Source organism: Martes martes (genome assembly GCF_963455335.1).
Source record: "Martes martes genome assembly, chromosome: 5".
Classification (NCBI taxonomy): domain Eukaryota; kingdom Metazoa; phylum Chordata; class Mammalia; order Carnivora; family Mustelidae; genus Martes; species Martes martes.
The window spans coordinates 78,674,095-78,696,829 of NC_137892.1; the positions used below are offsets into that span (position 1 = coordinate 78,674,095).

The 22,735-nt window shown below is 39.7% G+C and overlaps 1 protein-coding gene across 2 annotated transcripts in view; it reads right to left on the reverse strand.

Annotated features, from left to right (window-relative positions):
* The window catches only part of RAB3C (RAB3C, member RAS oncogene family), a 290,830-nt gene that overhangs the window by 243,163 nt on the left and 24,932 nt on the right, over positions 1 to 22,735 (reverse strand). For both annotated transcript variants that reach the window (XM_080804617.1, XM_080804616.1), the window contains one exon: positions 18,206 to 18,433. In XM_080804617.1, coding sequence (XP_080660743.1) covers positions 18,206 to 18,433 — 228 coding nt within the window. The remainder of the gene's footprint in view (positions 1 to 18,205; positions 18,434 to 22,735) is intronic.

The following is a 22,735-nucleotide window of genomic DNA, read 5'->3' on the forward strand; positions in this document are numbered from 1 at the left end:
CATCGCTTAGTTTTAAGAAACCCTGGGCTCCTTCTCTAAGATCTTCCATTTCCTAGGAGGCACGGCTCAAGGACAGTCAGCTAGAGACATATCCATGTGTTCCCCAGCCCCTGTTCTAAAAGATACCATGGAACAGTGGTTTTCTAAGCTGAGCTCTCCCTGCCTTCATCCCACTAAGGGGGTGGGAAGTTGAAGGAATGAGACTCTGAGCTTCCTACCTTTTTTAAAACACATGTGTTTTAAAACACATGTGTTTAGTTATTGGAATTCTGTATAGCCTTCCTTTGAAGAAATGACTCTGTAACCTAAAAAAAAAACATTTGAATATCTCTGTGGCAAATGCTAATAAGTTTGAGGAAATGAACCTCTCTTTGTTTGAGACAAAAAGAGCACTGGAAACTTCCACCATTTTAGTTCATGAATATTCAGAGACATAGAAAACTGAGCTGCTGGGGAATGGAGAGAGAATACTTCTAAAGACCTCAATAGCTAAGAATGGATCGAATAGAAGGGAAAAGAAGGAATCGAGAGCAAGTCAGCAACCAGGGGGAAGTCAAATTATAGTTGGACTTGAAAGAGGGAAGGATGATAGGCAGATAGGGAAAGGGGAGAAGAAAATGAAGGAACAAGTAGAATCATGGCCAGATATTGTTCAAGGTCCTGAAGCTTCAGTGCTATTCTTCTGAGCACACATATGCTCTGTCACTGGCTACTCTAAAGGTATAGGCCTCCAGTTGGAAGCCACCTTTGGGTCAACCTAAGGCTGTTCTATGGCTTCAGAAATCAAGAGGAAATCTGAAAAGAGTATCTAAGCCCACCCGTCTCCAGATACATCCTCAATCTTAATGGAATAAAGTAGACTTACTCACAGCTCTGCATGAGCAGACAACGTGACAAGAAGTACTTTAGGGGCAATTGGGACATATTCTGTAGAAAAGCAGTTAGCAAACCTTATTGCATGAGGCTCATCTGAGAAGGTTTTTAGAAATCCAGATTCCCCAGTTCTATTCAAGAAAAACTCTGATTCAGCAGGCATGGGATGAGGCTCAAAATCTCAATTTTTAATAAATGTTCCAAATGATTCTGACAAGGATCTGCCTCTGGGACCAGACTTCGGGGACTCTCTGCCTGGAAAGGCCATGGTTTCTGTGCTAAAATCATTAACCACACCCTCTTCTGGGAAAGAGTGGTATTAGTAAACCCCGGTGGATCAAAACCATTCACCCAGGCCCCCCGCTTCATAATATAGACTTCTGTTGTTATTTTCATACATGAATTTCTCTCATATTCTGAGATTGGCCCATCTGCAAACTCCAGCACCTCCCAACTATACAATCACCTCTATACTGTTGGAATAGGTGTGACAAGGCCAGGCTAAAAGTCTCAGCACGTGCAGCTTTTCACCAGCCCCGGACTAAGCAGCCTGTCCTTTCATCTCTGCCTTTAGCCCTTGGTAGCTATGTTATTACAAAACTCAATTTAGAATTTCACTCTCCAAACCAGACTTATAGACCTTGTTAGAGCATTCACAGAAGCTAGCCATAGAGCAAAGTAAGAAAAACACTTTCAATTCTCACTTTCTTGTTTCCAACAGACTATAAATTTGTTTAGAAGTAAGTGGTAGAGATGAAACGTTTTGTGTTTACCCACGGAGTAACTGCTTTGCAAAATATGAAGGAAAACAAAAACACTACTATATTTTTATAGTAAAAGAGGAGGACAGATCTACTGGCTAAAATAAAATGAAATTATTCCTATAAGTCCAATTCCCCTCTCAATTATCATAAAGGGTCAACAATGTGCCTTAAGCATCTTGGTCAGCCCTTCACACAGCTGGTCTAAGTTGAAGAGTCCAGGGAAGGTGGCCCCACTAAGACACATGCTGCTAAAAGATCCTTCACTCCTTCAGGTAACAAGGTACTGTTTTAAAATTCGAATACCCTTAGGATATTTGATAGTCTATCAGTCATGTGTATCAGTCATGCATAACTTAGTGTAAATTAATATCTCAGATAAACTTCAAAAGACTAGGATTTCCGAATCAAGGAGATTGATTTTACTAGCAAGGCTCTCTCTGAGAATATGGCCAAGAAATCAAATGGTTTCTCCAGTTTCCCAGTCTGTAAATTAAGTAAGGGCTGGAGGAAGGTCCACCATATTTGTTACTTGCCTCCCTTCCCAAAATTAGAGGAGATTCCTGCTCCAGTGAGTCAGATCCGAGCAGAACCTAATTTCCAGTTGTGCTACTTACTATTGTCATATAAAAGGCATAGCTATGAGCTTTCATTCACTCATTCTCTCATTCAGACACTGCTGAAAAATAAAAACTTCCTTCCAGGTTGTCCTCTATTTGCAAAGATTTGCACCCTTTGCTCTGATCCTCAAACCTGGTTTTCAGGAAGGGCATCTATTATCAGAGTATCTCCTTTCTTTTATCTGCCAGCATGTGGGAGTATAAAGCAGTATCTCTCTATAAAGATTTACCTTTCAAATATGGGTCAACAGTGCTGTAATCTTCTGCTAATATTATTAATAATTTTTTGAGGCCTAGAGCAGTGGTACTCAAAATGTAGTCTGGGAGCCCCCAAACTTTTTCAGAAGGTCTCTGAGGTCAAAATTAATACAAAAAAATAACACTCAGTTGTTATTTGCATTTTTCAATCTCATTCTTTCACAGGTGTACAATGGCGTTTTTCAGATGTGACATGATACAAGCTATACCAACAGAGGAATGAGCAAGCAGATACAAAAATCCAGCAGTCCTCAATTAAATCAAACATTAAAGAAATTTGCAAACATATACAAAAATCACTCTTCTCACTATTTCTTTTATTTTTCAAAATGTTATTTTTCATAAAAAGTATGTAATTTAGGTTTACATATAGTATGCTTATTTATTATTTTTAATTTATTTTTATTTTTAAATTAACCAATAAATATTTAAATTTTTCCATTTTAATTTCTAATATAGGATATATCAATAGATGTAACCCACAAACATACAGGCTCTTTGGGACCCTCAATAATTTTTAAGGGTGTAATTAGATCCAAAAATTATGAGAACCATACGAGGCACATTACATAATACTATGTTATTCCTCAGAACAACCCATATAGGCAAAGATTATTGTCTTTATTTTATAGAAAATGAAACCAAGACATAACGAAGTCAAATAATTTGCCCAGAATCAAACCATCAGAGACCAAAACCCTTTATCTCTCCTTGTGCTCTCTTGTTGCCCTTACTAAAGTTGGCCTTGTCTTTGGCTTACTTATGCAACTGAACATACAGACAACAGGCAGACCATATATAGAAAGAGAACTTAGACCCACAGCCTGCAATCTGTCCAGGAAACCAACCTCTTTACGTCCAATAAGCAACCAAGGATGCCAGTCTGCTGTAAGTCAGACTTGTAGGACCAGATTGCTATCTTTAGCGACAATCCACAAAATGAAATAATTTCTGTAACAACTGCCCAAAAGGGTCAAGACTTGATTAATAACTGACAGCTTGTCCCTACTGCCAACTTAGGACTTTCAAAAAAAGCCAAACATGGATAACCAATCATAAAGGATGCCCCATCGGTACCCATGCCCTCAGCTAATAGCCTTCAATCAGGACATGAAAACATCCCTTTCCACCACTAGAAAGCTTTCCCACTCCTCTGCCAGCCTTTCACTTTCTGTCAAAATACAAGTGATGGTGGCTGACTCCTTGCTGTATCAAACTCAGTATAAATGGCCTTTGCCTTTCTCATTGGGTTGTTCTTTTTGTATCACCATACTTGCTGTGATACCATCATCCTGTAAGTCGCCAGACGATAGGAAGCATAGAAACCTTTGGATCCCTCTCCCCCAGGGTTTAGCACTTTGCACAACACATAGCGACCACGATGCCTGGTCCTTTAGGACAAAGTCATGTTGATGCTTGTGTCACTAAAACACAGTGACTGCCTCGTTACGTGGCTTTTCTCTCCACACGGCTCAGCTCAGAAGGGCTGTACCCACACAAACCCCCACCTCTCTGATTCCCAGACATCTGGGCTTCTGAGACCAAAATAATACAAATAAAAAATAAATACAAAGGGGCATTTTATCTATGAGAACTGCCATATTTTTCCCCAGAAAGGTTTAAGAAGAAACCTACCATCTATCAGATTACCAAAAGAGTGGGAAGGAATTAAAATAAATAATATTACTTTAAGGTTGCAGGTTTCATAAAATTGAATAATTTGGCTTTATGAAAAAAATACACTGCCTTGTTCTTTCTTTGGAGACATGGGTGTTAGAGGTCAGGATGGGTCACGGTTGGCATGTGGAAGGGAACATGCTTATGCAGCCTCACACAGTGGAGGGCCAACTCTGAATTCTTCAACCTGTGTAGCATACAGGGTTTCCTGGCCTCTCTGTAACTAAACCATACGCCCCAGCAGCTTTTGTGGCCCAAGTTCTCAGACCTTTTCAGAGGTTACTGAAGCAACTCCAAGAGGATAAGACAAAGGCTCTGGGCTCACTGGTATTTTTTTTTCCACACAGACACTCAGTTTTGAGTGAATATTAATGTATTTCCTTCTGAAGCAGACCATTAATGGCCACACATGTGTTCTAAGTGCCAACTCATGAGCAATATCTTGTGCTCAGTAGACTTATCCAGGGAATGCCCCCCTGGAACAGTTAAGGAGGACCATGTGGATAGTGAAAGCAAACAAAATATGTTTGAAATATACCATGTTACTTAAATTATCAGGAGTATGAACATATGAAGACTATGCCATATAATGTTTATGATTCAAATTCTTTAAAATGTGCATTTGGGCTCTACACCTTCTTATCTAATAAATGAATTGTTTTATACAGAAAATACTAATCCAAAACTATCTTCTTGGAATACCTGTGTGGCTCAGTCAGTTAAGTGTCTGCCTTCGGCTTGGATCATGATCCCAGGGTCCTGGGATTGAGCCCCACATCGCGTTCTCTGCTCAGTGGCAAGTCTGCGTCTCATTCTACCTCTCCCCCTCTGTGATCTCTCTAGCTTTCACTTTCTCTCAAATAAACAAAACAAAACAAAACTGCTTCTTCGTTGTGCTAAATACCCACTTTACCCAGTTCTCTTTTACTCTGTGCTGTAGGGGCCTAACTTCAGTGAATTGCTAAAACAAAGCTCCTTTGCTGGCTGCCCAGAAAGGGGGGATGGGCTCAGCCAATGAGAGGTACAGTTAAGAAGTCAGAGGGCAGGAGGGATGAGAGGTTTGGGTATTCCTTCCCCTGGCCACTTTTCTGCTGAGCAGCTGACTGGCAGAAGCTGTGTTATTCAGACAGACCAAGGCTCCAATCCACAGGGCCTCTTCAGCCTCTTCTACCTCGACAGCTGTGGCTCTTTCTGGTTCCCCTTTCCATCAATCCAAGAGGTGGTAACAGCCCTCAGGCCTGCACCATCCCTTATTGCTTCCCAAAATCCTACAGATAGCTTTGTAAAATCAATAAACTTTCCAAAATTGTCCAGAGTGTTTCTCTCCCAAATACTGCTGACACACACATCTACTTCAACTCTTTTTAATTTTAGGTCTCCTTTGTATTTTTTAGTTTATACTCTGTAATCTTGCATATGATGCTTTATAGACATTCTAAGATTGACTAAGTTGTTTTCAAAGATTGTAAGCTTTGTGAAGGTGGAGACTTTTTCTTCCATTACTTCACGTCCATTAGCAGTCTGAGCAAAATGGTATGGATCCCCTGGTACTTAGGTTGCTATTTCTTTTAACTTGCTCATTGCCTTATCACAGTGATAATGCTCAGGATGAGCAAAGTTAGTGTTAGGAGAACAAAAGTTGAAGGCAAGATCAGAGCATTCCTAACTGAAAATAAGTGTCATCCAGCTTGTGAAATATGCTTTTTCCTTAAATCTGACTTGAGTAATTAAATGCTTCACTGGTCCCCAGATTTAAGCTGTGTTTATGTAATGCCAGAAAAACCGGTCATCTCAGTATCACTTTATTTTTTTAAATATTTTATTTATTTATTTGACAGAGAGAGAGAGAAGAGAGGGTACAAACGGAGGGAGCATCATGCAGAGCAAGAGGGGGGGAAGCAGACTCCCCATGGAGCAGGAAGCCCAACATGGGGCTTGATCCCAGGACCCTGGGATCATGACCTGAGCCAAAGGCAGACTCTTAACTGACTGAGCCACCCAGGTGCCCCAGTTCAGTATCACTTTAAACAAATCATCAGAAAATAACAATGACACTTGGTGACACAGACATATAACTTACAGCTTAAATCAGAAGCTGTCAGTATCACTAGGCAATATCCTGAGGAAATAATAACCCAGAGTTTTAATAACAGCTCTCCATGATTTCAATGATTTATAGTTGTTTTTGTTATGGGGAAGGATATCAATTTCATGAGCACTTAAACAAGGTGTATGGGTTTGCCTTCTCCGCATAGTTGATGACTTTATCTCAATGTAGAGATGGCTCTAGATACCACAAAACCCCTCAATTGGGCATTATCAAAATTTCCTCCTCCGGGCTGGTGAGAGAAACCTAGGTGTCCTAAAGACACTTCACCTTGTCCATCTGCTTGGATATTTCATTACCATGTTAGAACACCAGGATTAAGTTCGTCATATAAATGTCTACCTACACTGGAACTAGAAATTTATGGCTCAAAAAGTCCATTTGTAGTTACAGAAAGTATGGCATTAAGCGGAGGTCAATATTGGTAAAATGCAGGTTGAGAGAAATAAAAATGACTTCTTTATTGAGCATATACAATGTGTCAGGTACTATGTGATTGAGCATATACAATGTGTCAGTACTATGCTAAAAACTTTACAAACATTTTACTTGCTCTTTACAGAAAGACTATAAGAAAGTATTTTTATTTTTCCCCAATTTACAGATAGAAACTCTAAGTCACCGAGAAGTTAATTAACTTGCCCAAGGTCACGACACCCAGAGTCTTGTACTAAAACATGAACTCAGGGACGCCTGGGTGGCTCAACTGGTTAAGCCACTGCCTTCAGCTCAGGTCATGATCCCAGCATCCTGGGATCGAGTCCCGCATCAGGCTCCTTGCTCAGCAGGGAGCCTGCTTCTCTCTCCGCCTCTGCCTGCCACTCTGCCTGGCTTGTGCATACTCTCTCTCTCTCTCTGACAAATAAATAAATAAAATCTTTAAAAAAAAAGTGAACTCAGACCACCTAGCTTCAGAATCCATTTTTAATGACAAAACCACTATATGATATTGCCATCTTCGGGGATTTTAGATAGAAGTATGCCTAGACTAGGCCAAAGGTTAAAATAACACCCAAGTGATCAGGAAGATTTAACACTGTGGTGGTAAACATGTGGAGATAATAATACAGTAGCTAATAATAATAATAATAACAATAATAATTCAGTAGCAAAGGGAGGCTTCTGAGAGGTCAGTTAGACTTTCCAGCATCCTCACCCCAAAGCTCATGCATGTCAATAAAAAGATCCTCTTATTCACACTCTGACCCACGGCGTTGATCTCAAGTGACCTAATGACAGGAAACGTAATTTACAAAATATTATGGAAGTAAAAAAAAAAATGGGAAAGCAACTGGAAACATGACAAGGGAGAAGGTGATATTGAAGGAAGAAAAACTATGTGTTAAGGGAGAAGGTGATATTGAAGAAAGAAAAACTATGTGTTAAATGACCTAAGACCAGAGAAAATATCACTTGGTGACCGCCAAGTGGAGGAGTCATCCCTAAAGGACTCATACTGATAATCCTGAGAAGCCACGACAAATTGGCTTATCTTTCTTGTCCCTTTAAGTTACGTAAACGTGCAATGCAAAAAGATTTTCATTACAATGTTTAATTTGTTCCAAAGTTTTGGCAGTCTAAATATTCAATTATCTGGAACAGTGCTTATGCCAAATCCCCATTCTCTGCTACTAAAGCTGGTATTCCCATTTTTAGAAAGTTGGAGAGCAGCAGTCTTGGCTAGAAGTCCCTGTGGGAACTGGGATGACAGGAGAATCACAAAAGATAACAATCTGGATGGGATATGTGGTCATGATATATTTCTGGAAAAAATTTACTCCATTGATTTTGGCTACTTCCTGATTTTTTTTTTTTTAATCTGAGAGATAATATGTTGAAAATTACTCTAAAAGCAGTGGGAAAAGTTATGTGTCCAGCAGGGAATTATTTAATCTGCCTGAGTCCTGGTTTCCTCATATGTTTAAAAAGATCTATGCTAATGTCAACGATTTGAGGTTGTCATAAGCATTAAAAATAAAATGTGCTCAGGCGCCTGGGTGGCTCAGGCAGTTACCACCTCCCTTGAGCTCAGATCATGATCTCAGGCTCCTGGGATGGAGTCCCACATGCAGCTCCTTGCTGGACAGGAAGTCTGCTTCCCTCCCTTTCCCCTTGCTTGTGCTCTCTCTCTCTCTCTCTCTCACTCACTCTCTGTCTCAAATAAATGAAATCTTAAAAAAAAAAAATAAAAACTAGAAAATAAATGTGCCCAGTGGCTCACCCAGAGAATGATTCCAAAGCGGCACTTACAGAGAAAAGGTGTAGCAGAACGGGTTAAGAGAAAAGCCTCCAAAGCTAGGGGGCTCACATTGCTATCTGCTAACTACTTGTTAGCCGTGAGACCTTGGGTGAGTTATTCACATTCTTTGTGCCTCAGTTTCCTCATCTGTAAACTGAAGATAAAAATGGCATCTGTCTCATAGGTTTCTGTGAGGACAACATGACTTAGCACTCATAAAAATGTTCAACTATACCTGGCACATTAGGGATTACTGAGTGTCGTTTGCCTCAGAAATCTGGTGTCCTGCCCCAGTGTCCATTTTCTTCCCCACTGCACTGACACATGTGCCCACGCAATCCCCCCGTACATTTCTCTCTTGCAGTCACAACGGCTTCTTAGCAGAGGTCTGTGTCTTTCAGTCCCTGCAGATATGCAGGTAAAATTTCTGCAAAAATAGTGGTGAACTGCCATGAAGATGACTGAAGATTAGGTTCCTTCCAAGAAGCACCAGCAATGGGTTCACACAGTCATCTGCTCTTTGATACTTTTGCAAAAGTAATGCATTTTTATATCTTGTTCCTTAAAGAAGACTGCCAAGCTGTAAATGCTATAGGTGCCAATAATCTAAACCCTCCTGCTCAGAATCTGAGTAGTCAAGATCTGATAAACAAAGAGTAAGCAAGAAACACTACATGAAGCTATGGTGCAGAAAAAAACTCAGAAAACAAAAACTCTTACTTTTGAAATAGGGGCGGGGGAGGGGAAGGAAGGAGAGATGGGGAGAGAGGGAGGAGGAGGAAAATAAGAATATCCATCCCTCTTCTTCAACATCTAGGTCCTTCTCACCCTTTGGGTCTTAGCTCAGTTAGCAAATATAAACCCTCCTTGAACATCTGACAAAAACAAGCTTCCCCTCCCCTGTTGATGTCTTTCATTTATCAGAGGTTTCTGATTATTTACCCATAGCACCATCACCATCTAGAGTTTCTGAGCATTTACTTTCAATCTCAAATTCCTTCCCAGTGTCTGGGCCATAGTAAAAACTCAATACATGTTGATTGAGTGACCAAATGAGTGAATCAGTGGATACCTAATTCTACTTCATTCATCAATTTCATGTCTCCCATGTAGCTGCCCTTGGGAAGCCTTCCCCAAGTCCCTAAGCCTGGGTTAGGCTTCTTTCCTGTACATCCCGTGTTCATGCCTCCAGAGCAGTTATCACAGCAGGTGGAATTCTCTCTTCATTCACTACCTCCCCATCCGACGGTTGGCTCCCACGGCAGAGCCTGTGTATCCTTCACCATGATGTCCCCAGCACCTAGCACAATGCCTACCCCATAGTAGGCACCCAACAGATACCTGGTTTGATTAAATTATTTGATGGAGCATAAAAGTCTACAGGTTGGTACACTGTTTTTAGGAAAGAAGAAAACTAACATTTATTGTTAATTTTCTGCCTAGTATTGAACAATCATAAGTATTTGTTATGGCCAACACTTAGTAGGTAAGAGCTGTAGGTGTTTTCTCTCATTTCACAAACGAGTCAAATGAGGCTCAGAGAAGTCAGGGCTTGAGGTCACAGCTAGTGAGATCAGAGTCAGCACAGGAACCCCAGACCAGCAGTGTCTGAAGTCCCTGCTCATGTTGCTGGACCACTCTGCCCCTTGGGGACACTCATTACATAACCCACGGGGTGCTCCTTTCTTTTCTTTGTAGTCCTGTCTTCCCACATAGCTGGCCATCTCCACTGGGCCAGGAACAAAGTCTTTACCATTCCTCCCATTTTGTCAATGTTAAGAAGGTGGCTTAAACACAGTGGGATTGCAAGAGTTGCTGATTTCAGCTTCCTGAGACAGTGAATGTTATGCATCTTTTGCACACAAGCATCAACTTCCTCTCAGGAGTGCAACCAAACACCGCCTTTCTCAATCTCTCAGGGAAAGCAGATGCTAGGTTAGAAGACATGTGAGGTGGGAAAGAACATATAAATGACAGTAGCAGGAATGGTTTTGGCAGCAGCTGCTGGCTTCAGGGGTTCTCTTAAGGAATTTACCTGGGTAGCAAATGTTGGCTCCTTATAAGTGGATGAAAGGATCGGAACACCGTCCTGAAATCAGTGGGCAGGGGGATTAGGCTAAATGAGCACCAGATGCAAAGATTACAGGTAGAAATATTTTCCCATTCCATTTTACACAGACTCTTCCTTCCACATACTCTTCTTTATATGTGTGTTCCCCAACAGTGGAAACAGGCATTCCAGAAATGTACAAGGAAGAAGCTAGTTGAATGTGTTCCAATCCCTCCTGCTGTGTATATCTATGTGTTTTAAACGCAGATAATGCACAACCCACTCATGCCGATGGATAGTAAGTAAAAAGCAAAACAAACAAACAAACAAATAAAACAAAACTAATTTCTTTCGGTAACCATAAATAATTTCTTGGAACAGGTAATGAAGAAACAAGGGAAAATATGGAGCAGTTACATAGTGTGGAAAAAGTACTTGCTAAGGATTATCAGATGTAGGATTTCAGACTGGAGAATCTAAAGGTCTCAAAGAAATCACTTGGCTTTCCTGGACCTCATTTACACCACGTAGTCAAGTACATATGGGCTTTGGATAGAGTGCCCTGGTTGGAATCCTGCCTCTAACACAACCTAGCTATGACTTTGGGCAAATTACCTTATCTTTCTGATTCTCCGTTTCTTTATCTCTAAAACTGGGCTAATAATACCACCTTCCTTCATGGGGAAAAATCAATTCTAAAATGCATATAAACATAAAGTGTTCACTCTGTGGGTCAAAACTGGGTTCAATAAATGATGCTCTGTCAGTCATATCATCAAATGAGGGGTTAAGCCAGAAAAGGTGTAAGAGCATTTCCTGACCCAACTTTCTAGGTCTCCAAATACTCAGACCCAGAAATGCATGGAGCCTGTGCCAAGAGTATCTGAAATCACAAGCATATGTCAAAGTATCAGCGACAGAGAGTCAATGACAGAAGCCAACCTAGGGCTTCAAGAACCCGCCTTCTGTGTTAACCATGTCTTTCATTTTCTGTATTCTGATGTTGTGACACCTGGGGCTTTGTGGGCTCAGGAGGGACAGCCCCTCTCAGAGTTAGCCAATTCCTGGAGACATTAAACAATTCACTGGCAGCTCACTTTTAAATGCAAATGAATGAATCCAGCGCTCCAAAGCCCCAACCCCCTCCTTTACTGGGCTCCCCACTTTGGGTCACTCTCCACCTGCCCTCATCACCCTGAGGCCAGGTACCAGACAACTAGGGACAGCCTCTATGCCCCTCAGGGTCTGCTGAAATTCTTCCAACTAGGAATCATAAATCTGCTGACCCTGCTGTGCCATTCCTACCACATAGACCACACAGAGACTCTTGTCACACACCCATACCCCTTCCTGACCCACCCTGGTGGTTCCCCTCATTCCTCTTATGTTCCCCAACCCCAGCCCATGCCTCCTTCTCTTAAGTATGCTCCTGCATCCATGAGTATAACAAACTATCTTTTCAATGGCAGTTGTCTCCTGATCTGTTGGCCCTGCCATACTTAAATAACAATAAAACCTATATTTTAAAACACCTTCTTCCTCCATGCCTCCCCTAGGGAAGCAGGGCTTGTAGCCTTCTCTGGGTTTCCAAGTCCATCTCTTGTACTAGATTCAAACTAGTTATGCCCTGCATACATGGTTACTATAGGGGAATCAGAATCCTCTTTACGTGCCTGTGGTCCAGCCGCACCTATTTGACAAACAGATGGCACCTTTGTGAAAAGGAAAAGGTGCCTGTCAGGGAAAGCATCAGGCTTAAGAGGCACTCTAGCTGGAGAATGACCCCACTTGACCCTGTGACCGGTGCCCTTGACCACTGTATAACTGTGTGAATCTTTGTGTGGCAGCTCTGGATACTGAACATGCTGAAAGTCAGTTTCTGAGTAACTAAGCCTGGCCAGAACTTCAGAAATGAAGAAGAGAGGAGGAGGGGGGAAAGGGAGAGAAAGGAAGCCGAAAGACAAGGAGTCATAAAGGGCAATGCAAACAGCAATGCTCTCTGTCTGCTGCCTACCTGCCCCTCCACCCATTTAAACCTATGTTACCTAACTAAGCTATGGCTTTTTCAAGTTCAGTCTTCCTTCGTTAGAGTCAACACTGATTTTTGGTCTTAAATAATGTAGACCCAACTGAAAAAGGATACCCAGGCGCTTTCTTTAAGCAAGGGAAGATGCCATTTATTCAGCGGAACCACACTGTGAAGTCTGGCTACCTACACAGTCTAATTTCAATAACTGCCAGTACTTCTTGCTTTGCAAATTGCTATAAGCCTCAGTGCTCTCATACTAGTAATTTAGATACTAAAAATAAATACAGGTAATATTCATCTTAGTAATTGAACCCCTATTATTTCTCAATCTTCTCATTGGGAAGACATCCATTCTACATAGGCCTTCTCAAAGCTAAACTATTTTTAAAATTAGAAGCAAAATTATACAGACCCCAGCTGTGAAATACTTTTCTCCAATTAAAGTGAAAAACCACACTAAATTTCTCTCTAATATATTCATAATAGCATTAAGCAGACACTAAAAAAAAAAAAAAGAATCAGACCAAGTACTTTGAATCTTTAAAATTTTCAAAATTTTTGATTTGAGAATCATAAAAATGATAATAAAATGAAAATGCAATGAGAAATGTTAATTTGGTGAACAATAAAGGGATTCATAAATATATTAATGGAATACAAAGTTTGTAACTAAGTACAAATGAACGATGATATTTATTCCAAGGCAGTAATGAACTTCCACAGAGAGGAGGTGTAACATGACCAGGAAGAAATGTCAATGTTTTCTAGTAGCTGTTAAAATGCTTTATTTGAATGTGGACTTTCCAAAATCCAATAAGCAATCCAGTTTGTGGACTCAGAAACCCCCTATGCTGCACATGCAAAAGTAAACCATTGACAGGAAAACAGGAGAGTCTTCCTACCCAGGCTCTTCCTCCTGACATATTAGAAATACTACTTGAAATCTTGAAATTTCAAATATTTCAAATACTTGAAATCTAGACTCAAGCTTGATGTTCCTATGCCTGGTGGATTCCACTGGCAACCAAGCAGATTCATCACAGTTGGCATAACATAGCACTTACCTTGAGTTGAGAGTGAACTTGGTATTATAGCAATCAGACTGGCTCAACTAGTGGGAGACCTGCTGTGGCACTGATTATAAGGTAAAGCCAAATATTTATCTTCCCTATGTCTTGGTTTCTTAACCTAGAAGTAGTCCTATTCGTGGACAGTTTAAAACTAATGATATAATCAGAATCATATCAACAACCTCAGCCTGTCTGGGTAAAGATATGGAACTTTCAGCCCTTGCCCCAAATCTCATCCTCTGGGAGGGGAGAGTTAATCACCAAGTGCCGATGATTTAATCAACAGTGCCTATGTAATGGAAGCTCCATAAATATCCTACTGGATATTGCCAACTGGAGACTGAGTTAATTGCCAAGAGCCGATGATTTAATCAGCAGTGCCTATGTAATGGAAGCTCCATAAATATCCTAAAAAATGAAGTTCAGTTGGTGAACACATCAAGATGCTGGGAGTATGGCATGCTCAGAGAGGGCATGGAAGCTGTGTCTACCCTCCTTCCTTGAAACTGCCTTATTCTTCTCTTCTGTTTGACTGTTACTGGGTTCTAGCCTTTATAATAAACAGGTAATAGTAAGTGAACTGCTTTCCTGAGTTCTGTGAGTTATTTTAACAAATAATTGACTCTGGAGGCTGAAGTAATGGGACCCCCGATTTAGAGACTGTAGGTCAGAAGCATAGGTAGCCCAGACTTGTGACTGGAGTCTGTAGTGAAAGAGGCAGAATGGGGCCCTTTATCTCTGGGGTCTGTGTTAACTCCATGTAGTTAGTATCAGAATTAAACTAAATTATAGGACAGCTAGTTGATGGCTACAGAGAGCTGAAGCATTAACTGATCTTCTGACACCACACATTTGGTGTCAGAAGTGTGAGGAGGAACGACTGTGTAGCATAGGCTAAGACGATTGTGGATATCCAAAAGAATCAGTTACAAGTTAATATAAGTACATTAAAATACCATAAGCTGGGAAAAACGGTTAATTGGTTATTAAAATATGATGAGATGAAAAATCATCAATGCCAAATATATTCCCAAATAAATGAGTTGAAGATGTTAAATGATAAAAACTATACACAATTAAATATTTTCCAGTATACTTATATGACAACATAAAGCAAGGATCCCTAGAATTACTGTAGGTATACCTATACTTAGGCATACCACCCTATTATTCTTTATCCTATCATCCTCGGCATGCCTCAATTCATTAAAATGGCCAAAATTTTTCAAATTTTTCTTCATTTAGGATTGCCATAATTTAAGACTGCCATCATCACAAAAACACCACCATATTCCAGAAGACTTCTTAATTATGGCATCTTGGTAGAGGAGAACAAGCCCAAGTATTAGTATCTGATAGACCCATCTTGGAATCAGCCACGCATCACACTTGATCTTGGGCAAGCTACTAATCTTGTCCCACTTTCAGATTACTCAAATAAAATAAGAATAAGAATGATAAATGCAAAGTTATTATTAATAATGCAAAAGCTGTGTGTTTAAGTTAGAATGAGGGACCCTCCCAACAAAAATGGCTTTGGGGTCTAGAAGAGTAGTGAAGGGGCCTGGGACTAATTTCTAAGCTCTTAACACCAGTTCTAATTAGACTTGGAAGACTACAGAGTTAAAATAAGTAGAAGAGTAAGAGTCTATTATAAACTGCCTAAAAGGATACCTGTCTGTGAACATATCCACATCTTTAAATTTACAAACCATCAATAAATGCAAGTTACCTATAATAGTTATACAATTGGTATTTCCTTACATAAGTATATAATTACTCTATGAATGTTAGTTTATTTTTCCAATCAACTCTAAGTTCAATGAACATCAAATCTTTTTATAGTACTTCTTTTGAATGTTTCACAGTCTAGGAAACCAGTTGGTATACAGTAATTCACACCCTTAGAATCATAGGTGCATTAAGAGTTCCTAATAACCCTAAAGAGGAAGAAATGAGACTGCCTTAATTGCAAAGATAACAGTGGCCATCATACTACTGTTGCAAGTAAGGAGAAGGCAAGGTGAAAAATTCCTGAGTGGCTGACCCCTAAAGGAGTATGGATATCCACCAAATGGGAAAATGGAACCCCCAGAATGATGTCCTGCACTGAATTGAGCTGTGAGGAGAGTTGGAGGTTTTGGAAGAATAGTGGACTATGGAAGAAAAATTTAAAGAGAGTTATGTCAGGGCTTTTTGAGTAAAGTGATGAGAGGTGAGAAGCTTGAGGATGCAGCTTACAGATCTGATTCAAGCTTAGGGTGGCTCAAAGGAGAGCAATTTTCATCCAAGAGTAATACCTACATAGAAATAACCTCATTCTAACCCCCCAGAGAGGTCAATGAATCAGCTCTGGTCTGGTACTAGCTGAATGTTTTGAAGAAAATATTTTTTGTAAATATGAAATACTTTATAATTCCCAAAAATCTCTTATATTATTTCAAATGTATCTGTTTTGCATTAAGAACAGATAATTATGGGGGCACCTGGGTGGCTCAGTGGGTTAAGGCCTCTGTCTTCGGCTCAGGTCATGATCTCAGGGTCCTGGGATCGAGCCCTGCGTCGGGCTCTCTGCTCAGCAGGGAGCCTCCTTCCTCCCTCTCTCTCTGCCTGCCTCTGCCTACTTGTGATCTCTGTCTGTCAAATAAATAAATAAAATCTTTAAAAAAAATTACCAAAAAAAGAACAGATAATTATGTATTGCTACATTTCTGTCAAAAACCTAGATTGAGAAGTTGCTAGAGATTATTAGATAGATTTAACACACCATGTTGGTGTTGTAGCTAAATGATCACAACATCCATCGTTAGGCATCTGTAAGGTATAAAGCAGTGAGGAGAAACAAGGAGCTGTCAGCCAGAGGAATGACTGTTATTTTAGTGGCAGAAACAACATGGTCAGAGAATTGAGAGATGTGTGGTTACAAAATTAATTTTCAATTTTCCAAAATTCCTCAGAGTTAAGGGGCCTTTCTTAAACCTGAATATGAAAGTTATCTCAATATGACAGTGGGCTGCCTAGAGCTCAAAAGGAAGAGAATAAATCAGGGCCCAAACACGAAGCAATGAACACAGCTCTTTTTGTCTCCATAGATGGGCTGTGTGTTTAAGTTCCAAAGAGGGACCCTCCCAACAAAAATGGCTTTAGGGGCTGGAAGAGTAGTGAAGGAGCTGGGACTACTTTTCCAAGCTCTTATACCAGTTCTCATTAGATCTGGAAAACTCCAGAGTTAAAATAAGTAAGAGTATGAGTTCATTATAAGCTGCCTGAAAGGATACCTGTCTGTGTACATACCTACATCTTTAAATTTACTCCTAGGAGATTTAAGATACTTAAAGGTCACTCAGTTTATACCGATATTCTAATAAAGTGTTTTTATTTTTTAGAAAAGTTTAAATGTTGTACTCGGGGATTTATCTTTCTTTCAACTCTCCATATTTGAGGAAGGAGATTAATGATCAGTGCTACAGATCTACCCTGGGGCTAGGACAAAATAGTAGTAGATATCAGAAATGTCTCAGAAGAAGAAAGAAAACACCTCTTGGAAGGAAATGCCTGTTTGTAGCTCCAGTCAATTGGAGTGGCAGAGGCACAAATCAACAGGAAAAAAGAACCAAAACTTACTGTGGAAATATTCCACACCATTGTACTCATATATTATATGATACACACAAAAAAATGCATACTACATAATTCTCTCTTGGTACGGTACGACTAAGTTTCACTCATTCTTATATTACTTTGAACCTGTTATCCACATACATTTTTTTCTGTTTTTTACTTGCTATTCTCCCAATTATTTCCGAACAATTTAGTTAAAGAAATTTTGATCTTCTGCATCAGTAGAAAGAGGTAGAAAGTTAGCCAAGTGTTCTCAAAACTTATTGGGAAACCTTCTGCTTAGAGGAAAACGCTGTTATCAAGTAAATATTTTATTTCATTTGTTTTGTTTTGTTTTTTGTCTGCATAAATGTAACTCATAGAGCTGAGAAAACAATCTGTGAAGTATGAGTAGACCATGTTCAAAGTTTTCTCTGGGGCTTTATAAAGGGATCAAACCTAAGTTTTCTTTATACATGGTCATTTACCTTCTTTATAAGGCCCAGGACAGCATGCTTCCTATGACCTAAAAGGCTAGACTGACTTTGCCTATTTTGGAGATTACAAAAGTGGCAATGGGGGCTGCACAGACTTGTCCAAAGTCATACAGATGATAAAAGGGATAGCCTGGCTTCTCACTGATTGTTCCTTCTACCACCAACACAACACATATTTGGACTCTAAGAAGGATCTGAAGACTCTAAGAAGGATCACTTGACAACAAGGCATAATTCAGTCTCCATAACTTAGAGAAGCATCACTCTACTATCTTTGAAATAGAATAGAATTTTCCAAGCAAAGAACCTGGAAATGGGGCCTGTGGACGTCATGGGGACAGAACAAGGCAGAAAGCATTTCCCTTAAATACATCTATGTTCAATGCCCTCGACTGAAGAACATTGTCATTTCAAAGTCACTTACCCAAATCTGAAGCTTGATTCTCTTTTCATTTTTGAATACAGTTTTTACTTTGAAATCGATCCCAACTGTGCTGACGAATGCAGATGTAAAGGAGTCATCTGCATAACGGAACAGGAAAGATGTTTTCCCCACACTGCTATTGCCGATGATGAGCAATTTGAACATGTAGTCAAAGTTTTGATCAGAGGAGTCTTTCTGGCTATACCGGGCATCTTGGGAAGAGGCCATCTGTGGTTTAAAAAAAAGAGAGCAAGAAACATGGATCAGTCTTCCATTTGATATGAAGCTAGAAGCACACTCGTTATTGGCCTTGCCAGAAACAGATGTCAGACCACTCAGGAGACCAGTTGAGAATCCTCCCCAGTTTCCCTCTGATGCTGGTATCCATGGCAATAATTCCCTGCTGGAAGACAGAACAGCAAATCTTACAGCTCTTTCCAGCTGTGTTGGTGTTTGTCACAGCTCAGCATTTAGAACCAATCAAAGACACCAAAGGAGACATCTATAAAGGTTACATGAAAAGCAAAGATATGAGGAACTGGCCAGAGCATGTGGGCTCTGAAACTTTATAATCCCAGTGATGGACACACCAAAGTGGCTGAACAGCAGGGTGTTTCTTACTGAATCATCTGAATATTAGAATCTCTCTTATTTCCTAGGAAAGCGTACCGAAAGCATGTATCTATTTCATCTATTAACATCACATTAAAGCAACTTCCTAAAATAAATGGCAATCCCTTTAAATTAAAAATGATGATGGCAAGTACTTATGGTTCAAACACCGTGTGAGAAACTTACTAACCTAACAACAACCCAATGAAGTAGATTCATATTTAAATGAGAAAATTGAGGCTCAGTTATTGAGTAATGTGCTCGAGTTCACACAGGTGATGAGTAATAGAAGACAGAATTCAAATCAGGTAATGTCACGACAGGGCTCATGTTCTTAACCTCTGTCCTAGTTCTCAATGATGACTAGGGAGATATGCACATCTTCTCTAAAAGACAATGTAGGAAATGTTCATTATGAAATATCACTGAAGAATCCTAGCTGGGTTCAAACCTTGGCTCTACCATTTCCTGGCTGTGGGACTTTGGGTTGGTTTATTATTTTAAAATGGCATGCAACAGTTTTTTCTCTTACATGAAATAGAAAAAAAATATGATCTAACTTGGAATATTTGTAAAAGAATAGATGGCATATCTGTAAAGCAGATATGTGAAGCACCTAGGATGGCATAGAGAATGATCTTCATTATTAATTATAAATGCTTTAGATGGATGTTGATTTTTTTCCTCACTTGATCACCTTAATATCTCCAAAGCTGATGCTGCATGATTTCTAAAGGATTTTATTAATTTATTTTAGGGAGAGAGAGCAAGCAGAGGGAGGAGCAAAGGGGGAGGGAGAGGGAGAGAATCTTGAGCAGACTCTGGGCTGAGCACAGGGCTAAAGTGGGGCTCCATCCCACAACACTGAGATCATGACCTGACCCGATACCAAGAGTCAGATGTTCAACCAACTGAGCCACTATGGCGCCCAGTGATGCTGCATTTAAGTGCCATTTGGCTCAAAAGAAGTGTTTAAATGGTGAATTCCACTGATTAGTGCACTTACTTACATTTTTTTATGTTATGAATTCTTTGGCAATTGCTGTGTTATCCAACATACTCCAATACAGAAGCCACTAGTCCTTTTATTTAATTAAAGTTAATTAAAGGGGCACCTGGGTGGCTCAGTGAGTTAAGCCTCTGCCTTCGGCTCAGTCCATGGTCTCAGGGTCCTGAGATCAAGCCCCGCTTTGGACTCTCTGCTCGGCAGGGAGCCTGCTTCCCCGTCTCTCTCTGCCTGCTTCTCTGCCTACTTGTGATCTCTCTCTCTGTCAAATAAATAAATAAAATCTAAAAAAAAAAAAGTTAATTAAAATTATATAGAATTTAAAATTTAGTTCCTTAGTCACACTGGTCACATTTCAAGTGCACAATAACTGCATGTGGCCAGGAGCAACAGTACTGGACAGGTACAGAGCACTGGCATAACTGCAGAAAGTTCTATTGGGCAGTGCTAGGCTAGGCAGATAGTCTTTTTTGCACTTCCAATAAAATCTGATTAATAATTATCTTTCTTCTGGGGAAGGTGGTCAAGGGAGAAGCCTCAGAAGATAGTACATAGTAGAATAATTGAAACAGCAAATAGTACTCAACCTCATCTAAGACATCAGCTGTTGAAGTCATGTGCATTGTGTTTATACACAATTAAGGGAAAGGAGAAAAAGGAGATGGTGAGATAACATATTCTCTTTCTACAAATACTTAGTGCCAGTAAGAGAACACAATTATATGTATAAGAATATAAGAATAAGGATAAACAGAAAATCTGCATATATTATTAAATTTAAGGGCAATACAAATTTTGATTGCATTTCACACTTACTAAATATCAGCTTAAGCATTTGTTTTTTTAAGTCCATGTAACCACACCGATGTCTTCAATAATTACAACTTGGAATGAGTGTTGACGAGTGAAACTGGGCCACTACAACAGGCAGATATTGTGATTTTCCTTTCTGGCCCAGGCATCTACTGGCTAAAGTAAACCTCCCCCAACACAAGCAGCCAGCCAAGGACAAAAACAGGATTATAACTCTGGACTGTAAGTTTGAACAATGATGTCTTCCTCTGATGATTTCTGAAGCCCCAGAAAGTCAGGAAACTGTTTCATGTGACTACCCCACTCCTGCAGACATAGTCCTTTCACCAATTACTACAACCCTGCTCCCTTCTGAAAGTGCTAAGTTCAGCCAGGCCTGCAAATAAGATCTTTTATATGAACCAGCCCAGATGCTAGGTCCTGGGTTAAGAATGTTCAGCTAAGCCACAGTCAGAAAATAGACACTACAACTTTTCTAGAGCTGCCCATACTCAGCCTGATAGCCTACCATATACTGCATCCCATCACTATAAGGTGGTATCCAACTGAGTCCTGTGGCTCTCCAGGATGCATCACAAGAAAACATGACCTACAGCTGCTATCAATTTCAAATCCTATTCCAAAAGTAGATTCGAAAACCTGTAGCAATATCAACATCATCAATATATAGACTTTTTTAATATAATTACAGAGATTTAGATGGAGAAAACCATATTGGGGTTTTCTCTGGTATGAGAAATTGAAAACATTTAATTTCAAGGGCTGATATACCTTGCAATGTTGGCAGCAAAGAAGGTGGGGGGGGGGGCATGGAAGATGTCTAGGATGGAGGACAAAGCTGGCAAACAGGGGTATCCAGAACCTCTACAGGACTAATTAGAAGTGTTTCCTAACATGCTATTCTTGGAGATAATTTTTTTTAACTATTTCTTGATTTATATACACAGTAAGATTCACAAAGAGCCAATAAAATGTGCATTGGGAATGCACAGGTCTTTCATTAAAATTCAGAATAATGAAATACATCCTAGCCCAGAGGATTGAGGAAAAAAATCCCTAATCTTACTGAGAACAGAAATGAAGTGGTTTGACAGCATATGAATGTCAAAGACACTTGTCTTCACTATGTCAATTTACTGACACTTCTAAATACTAAGTCATGTGAACATTCTCATAGTTTTCATGGAAAAATACAGCTGATATTTGAAACGTGAGTACACATGAAGTAACCTCCTAGAAAGTAAATCAGATATCATAAAATATATATAAAAGATAACTCTTTAAAAAAAGATGACTCTTTAAATTGCATTAATCTTGAATTAATTAAAAAAAATCAGGGAGTTGGAAAGCATTTTCAAGATAGTCCAACTTTCTACTCATTCCAAGAGTCCCTTCTGCTGGCATCTCAGGATTTCAGGTTAGTATTCTAGCCAGGCCCTTCACACAGAGTGACAAAAAGTTTACGAGGTTGTGAAGCACCATAATCCACTGCTGAACAACTGTGATTGTTATAAATTTCTTTCTTAGATTAAAGTTGAAATCTCCTTCCCTATATCTCTCTCTTGGATGATCCCAACTGCCTTCCCCTTTTCCCCAAGAAGTCATGTTGGAAAAATCCCCCACATCCTGCTAGATTAACTGACATCTCTCCAGATGTTAAAGTCCCATGTGTGGCTCCCAAAATTTGTCACAATATTCCAGATACAACAGTGCAGAATAAAATGAGACTATTATATTTTATCACAGCTCACTTAAGTCTTCTCAAATGCTCAGGACATTTTTCACATTAACCGTAATAAACATAGGTCTTCCTTATTCCCATTCCATACTTGGGTAATTGATTTTCTTTCATGGAAATGCCAACCTTTATACGTACCCTGTTACATTTCCTCTTGTTTGTTTTGATTTATAATTCAATACTGATCTGATAATTTTATGTCCTTTCATCAAAACACTGGCTATCCCTTCCAGATTTATGCCATTCCAAGTTTGATTAGTATGCATTTTGCATATTCATTTAAGGCTCTGATCAAAATGGTAATCAGTTTGTAGACAAACAACAATAAACCTTTTATCCCACTGAATATATATAAATCTAT